General features: G+C 40.9%; 1 protein-coding gene across 4 annotated transcripts in view; it reads right to left on the bottom strand.

Annotated features, from left to right (window-relative positions):
* Window positions 1–2230: 2230 nt before the first annotated feature.
* Window positions 2231–18752, bottom strand: part of wwp2 (WW domain containing E3 ubiquitin protein ligase 2) — a 56692-nt gene continuing 40170 nt past the window's right edge. For 3 of the 4 annotated variants that reach the window (XM_076075521.1, XM_076075530.1, XM_076075548.1), the window contains 13 exons: window positions 17713–17794; window positions 15893–16021; window positions 13970–14048; window positions 13065–13136; window positions 11907–11995; window positions 9424–9583; window positions 6805–6938; window positions 6014–6154; window positions 5781–5901; window positions 5027–5131; window positions 4827–4923; window positions 4163–4235; window positions 2231–3055 (listed from right to left, as the gene is read on the bottom strand). In XM_076075521.1, coding sequence (XP_075931636.1) covers window positions 2956–3055; window positions 4163–4235; window positions 4827–4923; window positions 5027–5131; window positions 5781–5901; window positions 6014–6154; window positions 6805–6938; window positions 9424–9583; window positions 11907–11995; window positions 13065–13136; window positions 13970–14048; window positions 15893–16021; window positions 17713–17794 — 1382 coding nt within the window. In that variant the 3' untranslated portion in view covers window positions 2231–2955. The remainder of the gene's footprint in view (window positions 3056–4162; window positions 4236–4826; window positions 4924–5026; window positions 5132–5780; window positions 5902–6013; window positions 6155–6804; window positions 6939–9423; window positions 9584–11906; window positions 11996–13064; window positions 13137–13969; window positions 14049–15892; window positions 16022–17712; window positions 17795–18752) is intronic. The other variant, XM_076075538.1, reaches the window with a different exon arrangement.

Here is an 18752-nt window from a genome sequence, read left to right as displayed (position 1 = left end):
ATACCTACAGTAGTAGGCTACATGCAGCGAAAGCAGTTGTAGTAGGTATTATATTAGTTTAGGTTAAGTAATGGAAGACGTAGAATAAAATAGAATACCACCAAGACATTAAATATTAATTGGCCTATCTGCCAGTTCATTAAAAATATTCTTACATACAAACAAAGCACATAAAAACACTGAGCGTATGACGATTTATAATAATAAAATACAATGCGCAAATGTATGAAAACACATTACAAATGGAAGTAAGAAATAAAAAGATTAAAATGGCACTAAAAGGAGTAATACTGGAAAAGGAGCAAGACTATCGACACATTTTGGAGATATGGAAGTAAAAAATCTGTTGAAAGTTTAGACAACTGTGAATTCAAATTTACATCAATTTTATCACTAGCTTATTGATTACAGATGAACATGAACAACCGATGGAAATATAAGTGTTGCTAGTCAGCATATGAGATGATATATGAGGTGCTTTTTATTTGAGATACAGTGGGTTAATATGACTTATTTTTTGTCACCACCAAGGGGGCAATTGCAACACTCTGACTTCTTGCGTCAAATTTCATATAGTAGTCTTGTCCTTGTTAGTGAAAATATATCTATTGCATTATTAATTAGTGGAAACATGCTTCTTTTATCAAAAGATGAATAGTGTATTTCAAGTAGACTGTGAGTTATAAAGGAAATTGTAAAAAAAATGTTACAATTGCCCCCCGTCGGCCCTTACTCAAGTACAGTTCATACATACTTTTAAATACACTCAGCCACAGACTCTTACATCTGTACAATCTTGACTGACTTGTGGATCTATATTTCTAAGATGCTATGTTATGATAATACGTTATCTCCCACAGACAGTTCATGTACTGTCATCTTTTTATGAAATAAATGCAGATCCCCTTTATTCATCTTGGTTAATGTCCTCACAGATGCAGAATTAATCATGTATGAGGTTTTTCCTTTCATATTTACCAAAACATCCCAATGGAAATTCATTTTGGATATAGTGTTAAGGCTAAATTGTCATTTATTTAATTTAACATTAATTTTAAAAGGTAAGAGTATAATATTTTCTTTACTTATTGCCTGCATCTATCATCTGCATAAAGAGCACCAATTGAGTCAAAGTGACAGTAAAGTCAATACACTGATTTAAAATAGTGTTTCATCCATCAGCTCTATAAAGTCAGATATCACTTTTTGCCATCAAATTGATGGCCGACATATCTTCAAGACGTCTGGACACACCAGACTTTTGCCCTACAGTGTGAACTGTACATTGAGGAATATTTAAACATTGTATGCCACACTGTCATTGACTGGCACAATGATTCTGACCGTGCAGTGCTGCTGTTTGACGACCAGTGAGGGAACACAGAGCCTTCGTGCTCTTCGGGTAAACTTATATCTCTTACGCAAAAGTGGAAACTGATTTCATGCTCCAGACTTTCGTCATTTCTTCTGTGGAGGAACTGAGCAGACACTGGCCAACGATGCAGTTGTCCCTCTGTCAGAGGTTCACGAGGGACGCTCTGCTTCTCTGTGCTCACCTTGTTTCAGGGTCCCTAACGGAGACACACACATCTAGACTTTCTGAGCTCTGACTGAGGTCCTTAAACACATCTTTCATACCACTGTCAGTCCTTACCTTATTTTAAGACATAATTTTAATGGACAAGCTCATTCGGTCTGCACCTTGTGTGCATTCTTACCTTTAAAATAAATATTACATGATGGCATTAAAGTAATAATAAAATCCTTTAAATCATGCTGAAGTACATTTTTTTGTAAATGTAAAGACCAATTAAAAAAAAATCTGATCAAACTGCATCCGCACAGTTTTTAGTTAAACTCTAAATAATAATAAATAAGTAAGGAGTACTTGATTTCACCACCAACACTTTAACTTTGACTAATACATGTTTCGAGAAATGCTAAAGATTTTTAAACCACCTTTTCACTTCTTTAGCAATCAACTTACAGTTCATCGACAGTAATGCAAAGTGAATACTAAGGTAGCTAATGCTAAAGGTTCCACATTTCCTCCGAACTATAAACAGGTTTTGAATGCAGTATGTGCTGTGCTAACGTCATTCTAACATTGTTATGTTAGAATGTTAGTATTTAACTCAAAGACCCCTGTGTGTAAAGGCCTGTACTCTTATTTATAACATGAACCCTGAATATATCACGTCAAACTGTCTCCAAAAAAACAACAACAAAGCAGATTGAAATCTCATTTATTTTAGTTATGTACAGAGGAAAAAATGCTGAATTTCACAAGTAACAGAAAAATAAAAAATAAAATCACATCTCATCTCTCTAACAGAGGTTCACTATCTCATGATAACGGCTCTCTGTCTCTCGTATACAGACACACAGACACGCACTCCCTCTCTCTCTGTCTGTTTGTTTGTCGGTCTCTCTGTCTGTCTGTCGTCACTTTAGAATGTTAAAAAAAATGTAGTTCTCTCTGGTAGATATGTTATACTGCATTTGCGGGTAGCTGTGCTGCCGTCGTGAGTCGCTGCTGACGTTAAAACCATCCGGTTGTCTGGTTTTCGGTGCGTTTCTAAGCGGTGAGTAGAGGTGTATGTGTGTGTGTGTGTGTTGGGGGGGGGGGGGGGGGTACTCTAGTCAAATATAACTCTCTGTATGTGCCTTCCTGTCAAACCCACATAGACATACACACCATTTTTATGCATATACACAACGGCATCAATGTGAGCAACCACACACACGTACACAGGCAAGAGCACACACACTGCGACTTTAACCCATGACTCGGCTCAGACATCATCCCCTCCAGGTGAGAGGGCCGTAGATGATGGATGATTTGTCAGCCCTGTGATTAACAAATGCAAAAAAATAATAATATTAATAACAAAAGAACTATTCCATTGAATGAACGGTTTTCCTATTCAGCGGCCCGTGTCTCTTCTTCCAACGTCACTCCTGTCCGAATCCCTCCGTCTCCTCGATGGCGAACATGAGTTTCTCTCGGAGCTGCTCCAGGCTCCTGTAGGGCGGCAGGTCCAGACGGTTGAAGCTGTGAGGACGAGAACATTGTGTTGTTCAGTATTATTGGTTTGACATTAGCAGAGATGTCCCTGTCGAGAGTTTGATGCTCTCTAAGCTCACAATCCTACTCACCAAATGACCTTAGTCATTATCAGACTTCACCCAAGTGTAATGGATTAATGTATTTTAATCACCATGGGTTTAACGGTATTATCCTCAAGATGTTCATGAAATGATCACCATTTCTTTTCAACAGAGGATTTTCTGTATTTTGAAATCCTCTAATTACCTCCCTATATAGTAGTTTTCATTGTTAGTGCAGCGTTTGCCATTCCAGCGCTGGTTTAAATAACCTACACACGAGGGATTCACAGGAAATGATGCACCATCTAATCTGGTAAAAATTATCTAATATTAAAGGTGCACTTGTTAGCTTTTTGGAGTCTTCAGTCGGGTCAAAGGCTGTGGTTACACTTGTCTTTCAATGTGACTTTAGTGAGCTGATGAGCAAAATCAGAACTCAGCTGTGTCCACACTTGAATGCAACCTGCCTGATCGGATATATTTTGTGGTCGAAGAAGAAGCTGTAAAACGGTGGATGAACACATTTCATTTTCAACTTTTCACAATAAAAGTCCCCGTTGTTTTTGCCGTTACTCTTTCTCCCTGCAGAATTAGTAGACTAACAAAGCTCCGCTAATTGATAGACATTTTCCTGTAAATTCTTCACAATAAAAGACTACCGTTATTTTGGTATTTAAAAGCTTTGCAATCAGGAAAATCAGGAAATGTTGGGTTTTCATCAGTAGTAACTCAGACAGTGGGTCTCAGCTGCCTGCGTTTTTCTCTTCGCTTTGATCTCATCAGGAGAGGAACTCCCATGCGGAAGGAAGATGATGGAGGCTTACGTTTGATCGTACCTCACTGAGATCAGAACTCAATGCGAGCCAGGCCACCACGTCATGTGGACTGATCTAAACCCCATGGGAGCAAGACCCGATCTCGGATGCCACATTGAAAAGCGAAGTAGTGCCACAGTCTTCCTTTTGTCTTCAAGAACATCCCTCTGAAAAGCTAAAAATGGACCTTTGAGCTCAGATTATTTTGCGACACGTCAGATGAGGCAGCAGCTTACCATGTGTGGCTTCTTGGAAGCCAAGTCTCCTTCCCCACCTTGTCTATGCAGAACTTCTGGGGACCGTTACTTCCTGCACAGGGAAAGAACTAAATAAGTTATTTCATCAAATAAAAGCTTGAATTTTTTTCCCATCATAATGGTCTCACAAAAACACATAATTTAAGATTTTTCTTTGACTTTATTTAACCATGAATATAAATAGGGTAATTGATCATATAAAACAGCTTACAACATAATGTACATTTGCACAGCTCTTATTGCATCAGTACAACATCTTACACTCACCACTTTGCTGCTCTGACTTTCTCTTTACAACAAAAATACTTGTGTCATACACCTATTTATTCCTGTTTTTCTGACCAATGAAGCGTCATATCGATTTTTCACAATAAAAGCTTTCAGTGCCAACAATGGCAAGGCTGGGATACCATCAGTGTCATTGAAGTAAAAAATCTACCGGACGCGGACTTTATTTGCGGCAGCTCAACATCGATTTGTAAAAAAACAGAAAAGTGAAAGGACTGGAGGCGTAATTTCAGTTAGAGAGGAGAAACTGAGAGCAGCAGAGTATGACACCACGATGGAATTGCTGATGTGGGAAAAAAAACCTATCCAATGCAAAAATAGAATCTCAACAAATACAAAAAACAAAACGATGTACCTATGAGCTCAGTGAAGCCTCCGACAGGCAGCCGACAGGTTCCCGTTACAAACTGAAGCAGACGGATTCTCTTCTCGTTGTCCATCTCTTTCACCACCTGCAGGAACACGACTTTGTCATTCACTGGACAGTATGTGTGTGTGTGTGTGTGTGTGTGTGTGTTAAGATCAAGGGCCCCTGCAGCCACATTGTGTCCGTACCTGCCAGAACCAGTGGATCTGCTTGCTGTTCTTGGTGTAATGTCTATAGATGGTGTTCTTCTGCCAGTCGGCCATGTCGATCTCCTGCATCCCACACAGCATCAGCTGAAACAGACCAAAGTCATGTCCTTTAGTACGTTTGTCTGACTCAGTGGGCAGAGGACAATGCGGCACAGGACAGTGTTGACACACTGAGTCAACGTCTCTACTCCAGGATTATTTCATTCCCAATTTGTGCTGGGACAGGCCTCAGCGGCAGAAGGACTGTTCATCAATCAGGAAGAATAACAATTCACAAACTAAACCGACGTAACTGACAAAAAATAGGCAGGAATAGATGTTCAGTGCAGCTAGTATAAATTACTGTTAACCCACAACCAAAACTTATAACTGACACATGTAGAATGAAGTGATTTTGATACCACAAATTTTAATCTTCTCTTTGGTTGCTTTTCCAAAGTCACAATGAGTTCAAGGACCGTCGGAAAGTTGAAAAACTGAAAATGTGTTTTTACAGCTTCTGGCTATGATAAATGGTTTGTTTAAGAAAACATGACTGAATTAGTCTCAGAGTAGCTTTGAGTTTGTGCACCTTGCTAACATTTAACCACTTCCACTCCTTTCGGGCGCCGGTGTCCTCGGCCGACTTTCGTGTCTTTCAGAGGTGTTTAAGACCAATTAAACCAGTAAAACAAGGAAACAAAGCTGCCCAACTGGCTTCTCCCACCCTTCAGTCCTCCTCGTTGCTCCTCACCTCCAGCTCCTTCTCGTCGAAGTAGCGGAGCCACTCCAGAGGAACCACTTCGTTGAAGCCGTCCAGGAAGGCTTTGGTCTGCTCCTCCACGCCGCGGGTGAACCTCCAGTCCGTCAGCAGGCTGAGGGGAAGGAACAGCGGCAGGTCTTTATGTTTGGGTCTCCACCGCTGACATCGGGTTCTCTAAATACTTTTTGTCGACATTCAGGCTTTTGCGGCTCGTGTTAACTCACCTGATGTACTCCTCCTTGTTCTCCTCGGTGACCAGCTCGTTCTCGCCGTCGTCCTTCAGCTGGTGGGTGGAAACCTTCCCGAGGATCTCCATGTCTTGTGCAAAGTACAGCTCCACGCCGCACTCCTCCAGATTGTTCTCTCTGAACACACACGCACAGAGAAACAACTTCAATCTAAGAAGCATCATTCTTTTAAATGCTACTCTGACTGTTTAACTTCTCCCGGGATGAAAAGCTAAACCTCACCTGTTTTCAAAGTATATTGATCCTTAAAAAACAGATTTTTGGAAAGATTCCATTTCAAGCAATTTTTACTGTCAATTTTATATTTGTAATAAATAGTAGGTCTTTTTTTTTTTTTTCACCTTGTGAGTCTGTGTGTGGTCGTGGAGACACCTGCTGTGGCAATAACTACCAAAGAGGAGGATCTGTTTATCTGTGGACAGATTTTGTCACCTCAACAGCATCACGACTGTGTAAGATGCAGTCACGTAACTTTTGAGCTGTGTAGTTGAGCTTACGATGGGTGTGGTCCGTGCAAGGTTGCTAGAAGCCAAGGGGGCAAATCTACGTTTTCGACCGGTTCTGGTGTCGCAGCTCGTGTGATCTCATCGCATCTCTGTAATTGACTGATTTCACAACGGTCTACACACCTGGGTAGTTCTTATTCGGTGCTTTCTTTCAGTTACAAAAACAAGAAACAAGGCCCGAAAAAAACCCTAATTTCTACTCTTTCAAGCACAAAATAACAATAACGCACACAGAGAGCTCACCCATCCTGCAGTACTTACTTGACCCACATGATGGAGTTATAGAACTCGGGGTCTATGGACTCCAGGTCTTTGAGCGTAGGTTTCTTGTCCAGCATTCGCTTGTAGAACGGCAGCGTGAAGCCGGTGTCGATGAACTTCCCGTGGTACAAAGCCTGCAGGGGAGGATTTCTTACATTAGAAACCACGAAAAGGAACTCAGAAATATATACATAACAACACAGTGTAGGTTCACTGAACTTCATGGATCTAACAAAGTAGAAGAGTCCTGTAATCTTGTGACATTACAGTGTTGTTGGATGGTTGGTGACATATGGTTCGAATTTGTTCCCCACAAATGATAAAATATGATGAATCACCGGGGATTGTTTCGTGCCCAAGTGTTGGAACTGTTTTAACAGCCAGTAACCTTTACAGGAAATATGAATGGGGCTTTTCTTTCTGGCTGCGTCACATAATTCACTCCACACCTGCTTATGATAAAACAATAACTGATAATCCATGTGATTGGTCCAGAGGGGAACTGACATCGTAGCTGCTGCCAGGTGTTATTCTGTTCATTTTATCCTTATTTTCATGGTGATAACTACGAGGAGTCTGCTTCAAACCAAGTTATAATCCTAGTTGTGTGTGTGTGTGTGTTCAGTGAGCAAACTCAGCCAGATGGAGCTGTTTAATGTTAAAAAAACACAGCGGGATCAGAGCTGTGATGAGCCAAGAACAACACAGACGCCCACTGACTGACTCAGACTGTTCTGCTTTGTCCTACTGTATCCTGACTGACCATGTGTCTGACAGCCAGCCCCACACACACACACACACACACACACACACACACACACACACACACACACACACACACACACACACACACACACACACACACACACACACACACACACACACACACACACACACACACACACACACACACACACACACACACAAAGATTTATAGACAGAGTCAGTGGAAAGTGAGGCGTAAAGGTAAAGAAAAGAGAAAAAGGGAGGGTTGGTAGAGACCAGCATCTTTATAAGGGAAGTCAGCAGAGTGAGATTTTTCTGACTAAATATAGGCAGCCGCTGTCGGGCGCGGGCTGGGTGTGGCGGTGAGGTCATGGTGTGGGTGAGGGGTGGGCTGGCAGATGGAAGGAGGGGTGGGGGTGTCGGTTTTGGGACCTACAGATTTCTGGAGTTGATCCCTCAGAGAGAGAGAGAGAGAGAGAGAGAGAGACAGTATAGTACATACTGTACATCATATATAGACACTGGAGACCCTAAAGGTTGTGTATTGAATTGTAAACCTTTGTTGCTAGCAAATAAAGGCAAGATATCCAGAAAATAAGACCACACATGTGGTAATAATGATTCAGTCTTAGCTGGTAGTTCTAACAAAAAATAAAATCTGATTTCATGGTTTATACTCCTTGGCTTTGAAACGACCCATCTGAGGAGATAATGCTCGCAGAATAAGTAATCTCTTCTAAATCCATTCTTAAAAACAATTTTTACCGACTTTCTTTAATGTGATGTCCTCTTTCTATGGCTTTTATTGCTTTTATTATTATCTTCGCCAGGAGGATCATGCAATCGGTTGCGTGTGTATCTGTGATTGAGTGTGCACCGTTGTGTCTGTCCACGGCTAATCTGGTATTCTGCTGCAGCAAACTGCATACTATTTTGGGTGACCAGTTATGGCTGCATTCTCAAGGACCTCTCGTGTTAGCTTTCTCTTGGTATATTGTCTTGTATTGTATCGTTGCAGCAGAACCAGAGATATCTACTTATTTATTCCACGCCCTCTTCTTTCTTGTCAAAATCTGGTGCCTATATTACCCAGAATGCTACTAAACTGTGTTATGTGTTATGCTAATAGCGGTTAATGCAGCCTCGAGCTGGTAACCTGCAGCAGAGATGCAGCTTTCAATTAGTCTGTTAAACGCTAATGCTAATCGCTAGCATACACCTAACTTACGCTACCATACCCATATCCCCAGCCTTTGTGGGTAAACTCAAATTCACAAATGTTTATAAACATTTATACTCTATTTAGTCACCATAACAGAACCTTTACCACACTCTTACTTTTTTTTTTCTTCTTCTCTCTTTCTACTCTCTCTTTTTTTTTCTTCTTCCACACTCTTACCATGACCAATCGTAACAATAGTCAGCATGCTAGCGATTAGCATAAGCTAATTCAAATGGTAATGGCTATCATGAACAATAATTCAAAAACAGCTAAGTCAGCTAAATGTTAAAATAATAAAGACCTTGCGAGGCTGTTTATGTGGTGCTTTTTATGTTCTGTAACTGTAGCATGGAAGCATCGTGGAATGAGCAAGCTAGCTAGCTAACTAGCCCACAGAAAAGACTTCAAGCCCACAGAAAAGAGAGAAAAGACTTGTGTGGTCCTATAAATGTAATGCTACACTGGTTAAGGGAATGAGCTGACAGTAAATGTGACTGGGCATGTCTGAGCCCCCCCCCCCCCCCCCCTCACATCCCTACCCATGTTGATACATTTTTCACACCTCCAGGCATTTATTGAACTTCCAGGATAGAGGCACTTCAGCCAAAACCCTGGGAGCAAATCAAATTGCACATATGATTTAAATAACACCACTCCAAAGTGAAGCTCACCATGGCGATGAACCGCCCGATGAAGCGGAAGTATGTGAGGTGGTCGGGGTTGATGGAGGAGGCGGGGTTGATCTGCAGACAGTAGTTGTTCTTGCCGGCGTATTCAAACAAACAGTACATGGGGTTCAGCACCTCGTGGGACAGCAGGAAGAACCATTCCCTGCAGAGTAAGAGCACATTACAGGAGATATGAGAGGCTAAGAGACGACAGCAGGGATGTACTATTATTTCTTTCTTTTAATAAATACAAGGCATAATGTTTGATGATTTAGAACTATCAATTTTCATCAAAGACTAGTTCAGAGGAGGAAGCGGAGGAGTTCGTTTCATCACTGTGAGCTGAGACAAAAAACAATCAAAACACATTTTGAGCAGATAACGTGGATAAAAGAAGACATCTTATAACAACAATCACAGTATATTCAATCCAAGGACAGAACATGATCAACCAGTAAAGCTTATAGAAAATAATAAAAAAAACGTAAATAACAAAAATCACAGTAAAACTCAGTAATTCTACCTCTTCAGAGGAATGACGCTTTGTATGTTGGAAAATGGCAGTAAATCAATTATAGCTTAAGTACACCTGATTTTAGGATGAATCTCATTTATAGATAAAGACCAGAAGATACTGAGTCTGTAAGTTTTAGGTAGGTCTAACTTGAAGAGCAACATTAGTGAGCTTGGTTTTTTTAAACACCACGAAAGATTATTTTCTCCAGTGTTGCCATCACTTAATGTGGAGTTTGACATTTTTCCTCATTACTGTTGGGTATCTAATAAAGTACTTTGAAATAACCACTTTCTAAATCAATTTTTTCCAGGACATTTTCAGTGATGATGCATTTGTATGACACACAGGGATTTCCCCAAACACTGATATGTTTCTCTATCTGGAAGTGCGGTATAAAAGACATGCAGTCTATGGCTATAACCTCTCTATGGAATCATCTTTTAAATGCTTAGACATTATGACAAATTGGTCGTAGAATAAGACAATAATAAAAACAACCACAGTAATAGCCATCACTGACTTTACATTTACATTTGAAGGGTAATGTAAGTTACGACATTCAGAGTTTCGGCCACTTGAGTTGTAAACTGAATGAGCAACCATGTGACTTTGGGGTGTCACAGTGTTTCCACAACATTACTAAAACACTGTAGTCCTTAAACTACCATTTGACCGTTAAAAAAAGTGGACACAGTAAAGCAGACAGCGTCAACACTGAGCTCTAACTGAGTCAAATAAAATTTGATGTGTTTAGTTTCATTTAAAACCAGATTTGAGGTTACTTTAAATATAATTTTATAAAAAAGGTTTCTAAATCCTGAATTAAATTAAATTCTGAAGGAAGAAAATCCTGGTATAAATCAAATTCTGAATGAATGAATCCTGAATTTAAATACATCTTGAACTACAATTAGGCAAATAGTGTAAGTCCACAGCTTCAGAATGAATATTTTAGATGGACAGATACCATTTATTCAACTCTCACAAAAAGAAGGGAATACGCAAAATGTATAATTAGAATTTAAATGACAATAAGACTCCTAATCTAGGCTATTTCTTATGGTAATCTTGTGTAGACCAGGTGTCAAAAAGAAGAATTTTATCACTGGATAGTGGTATAAATTTGAATATACAATACATTAACAGATTTGACACATAAATGATATGGAGACAACACATATAACACGGAAGATAAATACTACTGAATCAAATAGACACAAGGAGACTGTGGGAGGATGCATGTTAGACAGAATGAGGGCCCACTAGCACCACCACCACTACCATCATTAGCTGCAGCACCAGTACCTAGCGCTCCCAGGGGCCCCTGCACTCCCCCCTCGGGGTTTATGGGAGGGGGATGTGGACTGACGGACGAATGGACGCAGACACCTCACAACATCCCGTCCGTGGTTCTACCCTGTGGTAGAACAGCATGATGTCACCTACCATAGGGTAAAACCACTGACGTGACACCGGAGACAGAGACACAATGTAAAAAACAAAAACGAACAGGAAATAAATTGATGAGAACGCCGCCAACACAAAAACAACAACATATAAAGAGAGGAGGACCTGGAACCCAGCGGGGGTGGGGGATACAGTATATGTGATGGGTGGATGGAGGACAGAATGTAAAGAAGTTATGCAATAACAAGGATTTACAGAGAATGGATCGTTTTTGGAAGCCAGCAATCTCAACAACTTCAGCCCATTATACCCATTGCCTCTTTATAATCTCTTAAAATAGTCTCAATCCACCCTGGAACTGACGGTTAACAGATTAAACGCTGGTTCCATTGGAGGAGGAAGCTGATGCAGAGATGGAGAAGAGGCAGGGACAGGAAAAATGCACCATCACCAACATTAAAAACCAATGGGATAAATGTAGCACCAACCGCATGCTTACTGACGGAATAAAAACACGAGGAGAAGAAGAAGGAAGGTGCGTTTGTTTCGCTGTTGCTCTCACCTGGCGATGCCGCCGTAGTCCAGCCCCTCCTCTCCTCTCATTATGATGTAGAGTCTGCGGCGAAGGTCGTACGGCTTCACATTCATGATCTGACGACAGGACAGATTATATTATTTGAGAAATCATTTTAACAGGCAACATCTGAGAATGATAGAAAACTGGAGACAAGAATAAATGTTATTTTTTCCTTTAATTTCCCTTTCTGCAAAAATGATTTAGTGATATTGTGCAAAGTCTGAAATGAATGTTGTGTGTCAGATGCACTAATGTATGTATGGAATCATCTGAGCCTGGTTTACGGATACTTTGGTGGCCAAACTGCGACTACTAGATGTCAACTAAATGTAGTGGAATTATCTCAATTATCTAATATATGTCAAACAATGTTTTATCATTTCTGTCTGTTCTGTTTGTTACATATTATATACGTATTAGACAGATTTACATCTTATATTTGCATCGTAATCGTTTAAGTGGGCGTTTTGCCATGAACAGAAACCAATATTTGGCTATTTCTGTCAGTTCTAACTTTACATATTGACACATAACATCGTAATATTTTAAAAGGGCACTTAGGCCATGCACTTTATTGGTTTAAAAGTATTGAATGAATTTTAAAAGCAGCAGACACAGAAAAACCTTTTTGTAATATGTGGTCACACCAGTAAACTGTAATGTCAAACGTTGGTTGTAATGTGTAGTTTTTTGATAGAAAATACATTTTCTATGGCACATGTTCTGGTCTAGAAACACTGATTTTCTTGCAGAGTAACTGGTTGAAAACTAAACATTCACTATTGTTTGGCCCGTGACTCCTTATATTGTTCTCTATATGACGCACAATCAAAACAGTCTGGCCGCCCATGTCAGGCTATAATAAGATATAAATCGATGAAATATTTTGGAGCAACATTGGATACAGATGAAAAATGGAAATAAGTCTGGTGAAATAAAATAACTGCAAACCAAGTTCAGATACCAGAATAAGCCAATAACGTGTTTTTGTCTAATCGCTTTGTACTTTTTCTGTAAACATGTTACACAATATGTATATCATGTCTTTGGTTACAGGGTGAAATGTTGCAAACTAAACACAAGGTGACATGAATGTAGTTGTATTTGAGTGTAGATCAGGTGTGCGTTCGGTTCGTCTCTGACCTGCTGAAACGAGTCCTCAAACAGCGTCTGTCTGGACACGGAGATCTTGACGTGGCTGGGCAGGGCGTTGGACTGGACGGAGACAAAATACAAAACATGCATCAAGTTAGAAAGAGAACTCCATATGGGGAAAAATCGAATCTTGAACAGGTTGGATTCGGTAAGTCCTTCTGAAAACTCGACAACTGCTGCTGACCACAAATCTAACTTTCACTTTTGACCCTGAGAACACTTTTCTAAAGCTGCATTTCCACCTCGAAGTTCCTGATAATTTAAAGTTACGGGACTACTTTTTAAGGAACTAAAAGGTTCCTTCAGCCCCTTGTTCTCTGTGTTTCCATGATATCTAACAGTAAATCATCTGCCGAGTGTCTGATGGCTATTTATTTTTTAGAATGTATCTGCTGTAAAACGATCAGAAAATAACTCTTTTTCTCTCGACGTTATTTTTTAAATGAGTGTGGAAGCATAACTTTACCTTCAATGTTATCAAACAAAGAGAAATGCTCTCCTCTCATCATAAATCGGTACAGGATCACCTCCTTGTTTTTGGAGTGTTTTTATAATGTCTTCTGTACTGAAACGGATTCCCCAGGGAAACGGAATATCCGAACGGTGTACAGTCACAAGAAGGATTTAAATTAAATCCTTTGCATTTGATTGGACCGCTAAAAAGTAGGCAGGCTTAGGATTTAGCTCGCTACGGAGCTACAGAGACTGTGGCTCCACAACAGATTAATTTATGGATGTCATGATATTATTGGTTGAATTAGGTTGGTGCTGGCTTACACACATCATATTTAGTTTTACAGGAAGATATTGATTTTTTGTAATTCTGTTGTGCATATATAACATGTGCGGGGGATGTGATCTAAAAGGGTTATAATCTTGACTTTAACACTTACATGGCACAGGAAACGGAACTGGTGGTACTTCCACCTGAAGCTGCGGTCGTAAGCACCGGGTGAACCGCCCTGCCGTGAGCTGCGCACACGCACGCACACGCACACACACACACACACACACACACACACACAGAGAGAGAGAAAAGGAAGGGATTCTGTCATTTTTCACACTGTCAAAGTGAAATCCATTGAGAATCTTGATTGAATAATTCCAGAGTTAATAATCCAAAACAAACTATCGGAGGGCCTTGATGTTTTATGTTGTCAACTCTTTATTGGTCAGCTGATCAACAGAAACGTGTTGGTCTCCTTTAAAGCTCTGAACCCCCAAAAACGGCCAGAGGATTTGAAAAACATGTTTTCTCTTTACCAAAATGACACCGTTTATCATAGCCTAAAGCTGTAAAAACAGACATTATCAGCGGATTATCACCTTTCTGATGGTCCTTGAACACATTATGTGCGACTCAAAACTGTGTTATTTTAACCAAACCATCTCTCATTTACGATGTTGCCCAAAATAAACCATTTGCTCTAACCAGATCCTGAAAAAAAGATTAGATTCTGCGCTCCTCAGCGTAACTGTGGAGCCATGATTGACTCGGCTGAGACCAACAGTCAAATCTGGGAAACTTTGCCTGAACTGCAGGCTGCTGAACACAGAGCAGAGAGGAGAGGTTGTGAGAAGAGGTTATACAAATGTGAATAGTGCAATGTATATAGCATGTGGACAAAATGTTTGGTATATAGATTCCATTGTTTTCAAATTAATGTAAAATAAATTATCTAAATTATATACGGCATTATAACTGTGTTGTACTGCACAAAAGACATGTTTTAATTCTGTGCCGTTTACATACAGGTGAAAAACGAGGCCTCAGTAAGTGAAATGTGACGCGAGTAAAAAACAAACAAAAAAACACCCTGAAACTGCTCCGGGTTCAGTGTAATTAAGAATCACTTATGTTCCAGGTTTGCTGGCCAGAAACTCAACGTGAATATCAAGTTCACACCGGCCCTTCTGTTCTCAGTCACAACTCGGTGTGTCTGGGTCTCAAACACAGAGGTGAGTCTGGGCCTGCAGCTGTGTTAGTATAAGCTCCACCAACCCACTGCACGCATGCACACACACTCACTCACACACGCTGGATATGTGCCTTGTCAGCACCAGAGAGGCTGAGACCCGGAGAGAGAGAGTTAGAGAGATAATGGGAGGAGAGTGAGAGAGGGAGATGATGAAGAATAGGAAGGAGGCCTCTAATGCGTCTGGCTTTCGTGCTCTCCGAGCTGCCGGGTTCGTCTCGGTTTGAGGTTAGGAAATGGAGACCGTGGTGGCGGAGCGCTGTAGGATCCGGAGTAAGAACAGTGAAGCCCTCCGTAACCACATATACGTTTAGATATCAGCATGGAAAGCAGCTTGCAGATGCACGCACACACACACACACACACACACACACACACACACACACACACACGCCACAAGCTAATACACACTGAAAAGACAAGTGCGCGCACACACACGCCAATGCAGTCTACAGTGGATCTGCACATTCTCCTGACTTCTGCGGGGAGACTTGAGACCGCTTCAAGGCAAGGCTGAGGGGAAGAGGTGTGTGTGTGTGTGTGTGAGTGAAATATTTAGAATTAGAAATGAAAGGTAATGGATAAAACATGCAATGAAGACATAAATTAAAAATATGATTAAGATAAAGTTTTTACCTTTTTTCATGATCTTTTAAAGTTTTCACACCATGAGTGTTTAAGTAGATGTTTGCAATGTCAGACCGAGGCAAAATCATTGTGAAATAATTTGAATAAGAAGTTGATTTCAAGTGTTTTTGAGTGACAGAGATCACTTCCTCAGACCGCCTTAGTGACACACTAGAAGCAGGTTTCGGGAGGAAGGGCTGAGAGAATATTTACCCTGACTCAAACCCGGGTCGGGGGTCTTTAAAGGTGGTGGTGAGCGAGTTGTGGTCCACAAAATATCGGACTCCCTCGGCGGTGTACTTCATCTCCCAGCCCGGGGGCAGGGGGTGCTCCTTGATCATCCTGCAACAGGGAGAGGGGGGCAGTGAGCACGGTCCCAGCCCAAAAGAAGGGGGCCCCGTCCTGGGGATGAAACTGACACACCTCCCCACCACCCTGTGGATCTGAAGACCAACAAAAACCCCTGCTGCTTCCAACTACTAAAGACTAGTGACTCTGAGCAATATTAAGGGTCTGTTCAACCCAAAATCAAAACTACATATTTTTCCTCTCACCTGTAGAGCTATTTATCACTCTAGATTGTTTTGATGTCAGTTTTGTAGATATTGTGCCTCTAATATAATGGGACTATACGACACTCTTGTGGAGCTCAAAGTGCCCCAAAAATACCATTTTGAAAAACACAACAGCACCGTCTTTTTTTTGTTTTATGTAGGAACTATTTTCTTTCACCCATAGTTCCTTCATGAAACTGCTCCCAACAAGTGAGAATAGTCTCATCATATTGGAGAGAAGGCAGATGCCTCTGAAACCGATATCTCTAAAACTACTCAACTCAAACGAAAACTATCTAGATTGATAAATAGCTCTACAGGTAAAGAGAAACTTACATAGTTTTGATTTGGGCGTGAACTGTCCCTTTAATGTGGCCATCAATAACTCGTTCCACCCAGGCCGCAGCTTGTGCCTCTCATGTATTACGTTTGAATCACAGAGCTAACACTCAAGTTTGTCAGAAGAATAAATAGCGAGCGACTTTCAATATAAAAAATAAAATACCTCCTTAAAAACTCTTCCCATCATCTGGACAAAATCTTTTTTTTTTTAAATGACAAAAAACAAAACAAGAACATCGAAGGTCATTTAACAATACGCAATGCTGTTCTGCAGGTATAACAAAATCCTCAAAAAACTAAAGACTAAATTAAAAAACGTGTTTTCTATCGAGGTAGCCAGTAAAGTATTTTCATGAACGTCAATATAGTGAACTGATAAAAAGTTAACATTTAGTTTCACAACGTTTAAATTAGGCAAGGACATTTCAAATTTATTTTTTTGCCAATTCAGATGGTGGGAAGACTTCTTGCTGATTGTGGAACTACCGTCAGAGCAGCAGTCAGCGTGAGTGGCTACATTTAGCTGTGTGACCTGAATGTAACGCTACCAGATGAGAGGCACAAACCACATCTCCAGCTCGCCCGCATGATGTCATGTAGAGAAGATGATGCCCTGCACCTTCTAAAAACCCGGCCATAAAGAAAGACTGGAGATTCTAATCGGTAACGTGTCAATTTGGACTTCCTCCGAACGGTCGGAGGCTCAGTTAGAGTGAGGGAGGTGAGAGGAAAACAGTTCAGCTCAGGAAGTGTTTCAATGTCAAAGGAAATAGAGGGGGGATGCCAGAAAAAAATGATCAAATGGACGGCAGATAGATCGTCAGCCAAGTTCTTCCTCTAATGCTGTTTCTCAGCAATTTGTAAAATAAGTTTGCTCCGGTAAACTCACAAATTTGAAAATTTCCACTGAGTGCTCCAGAGAATGTGCCAGTCTATTCTGGAAATCTTTGAACTCCATCATATTCCAGGACAACCCCTGGTCAGTGAGAAACAACTCCCTCTGTCCTTTTACCAAACTGTGTGTTAAATCGTCTTCAGTAGCAGCAAACACCCAAAGCGACACACCACCTAACGAGCAGGCAAACACATGCACAGACACACGCACACACACACACGTTAGCACTCAGAGAGTCTCACCCTTGGGTCCGAGGATCGTCCCACTGCGTCGTCCGCGTGTTGTGGTTGACGAAGTAGATTCTGCCATTGTCCTGACGCTTCTCTGTGGACACAAACAGAAAAACAACGGCACGCTGAAGAACAAGCGAGTTCGAAGTGGGAGTGTGATGAGATGAAGATATCACGATTTATCCCGGCCGAAATAATCCCGATAATGTCCCGATAGTCACCAAAATGGCACTAAAACAAACTGGAGTCACTTCACCTTATATTTTGTTAAGAAATTAATATTTGTTTTTTTTTCTTCTCTACTATGATGCCAACTAGACAGCTTTTTCAAGTGTTTCATATGACGATATTCACAATAATCCCGATAATTTACACGATCAAGTTATTGTGTTTATTTTTTAATTGTGATCTGTGATAAAAAAAACTAATCGGAGAGGATTCTGAAAATTTCCACAACAGATACTCAGGAGATCAACAACTGGGTTCACTCTCTGTCAGTTGGGATGGAGAAGAAGAAAAAAAAATCTCACCACCACGATAGAAAATCTGCGAGTCTGTGTGATATTTCACCAAGGCTTGATTCAAATACCTCACCGGGGTAAACCCAAGTGTGTGTGTGTGTGTGTGTGGATTTAAGGTGGCAGTGGGGGTGTCTGAAAGTCAGAGTGACCACGTTGTTAGGAGCAAATATTAAACATGGAGCCGAGGTTTTCAAAAAGAAATAGTTTAGATCAAAGAAGCTTAAAAACAGAATAACAATTTATCAAAGTGTGTGTGTGTGTGTGTGTGTGTGTGTGTGCAACGGGCCACTGGTCTCATGAGAGAGGAGCTGGTGGCCCATCCTCCTCCCTCCATCGCCCCCAACATCTTTTTCTCATTAACAGGAGTGTGTGGAGGGCCCAGAAACAGTAGTGCTCACATTGCAACTCACTCGCTTTTCTCCTCGACTCCCCCCCGCAACAGTACTATCCAGTTTGACCACCCCGCCCCCCTTCTCTTCTAGTTTCTTTCATTCGCTGCTCTCTCTTGCGCTTCTATTCCATCTTTCCACT

Source organism: Anarhichas minor, unplaced genomic scaffold (genome assembly GCF_050575085.1).
Source record: "Anarhichas minor isolate MPS153535 unplaced genomic scaffold, ASM5057508v1 ptg000005l, whole genome shotgun sequence".
NCBI classification, from domain to species: domain Eukaryota; kingdom Metazoa; phylum Chordata; class Actinopteri; order Perciformes; family Anarhichadidae; genus Anarhichas; species Anarhichas minor.
Note: the sequence above shows the minus strand (reverse complement) of the source record. Positions and strands in the feature narration are given on the sequence as shown.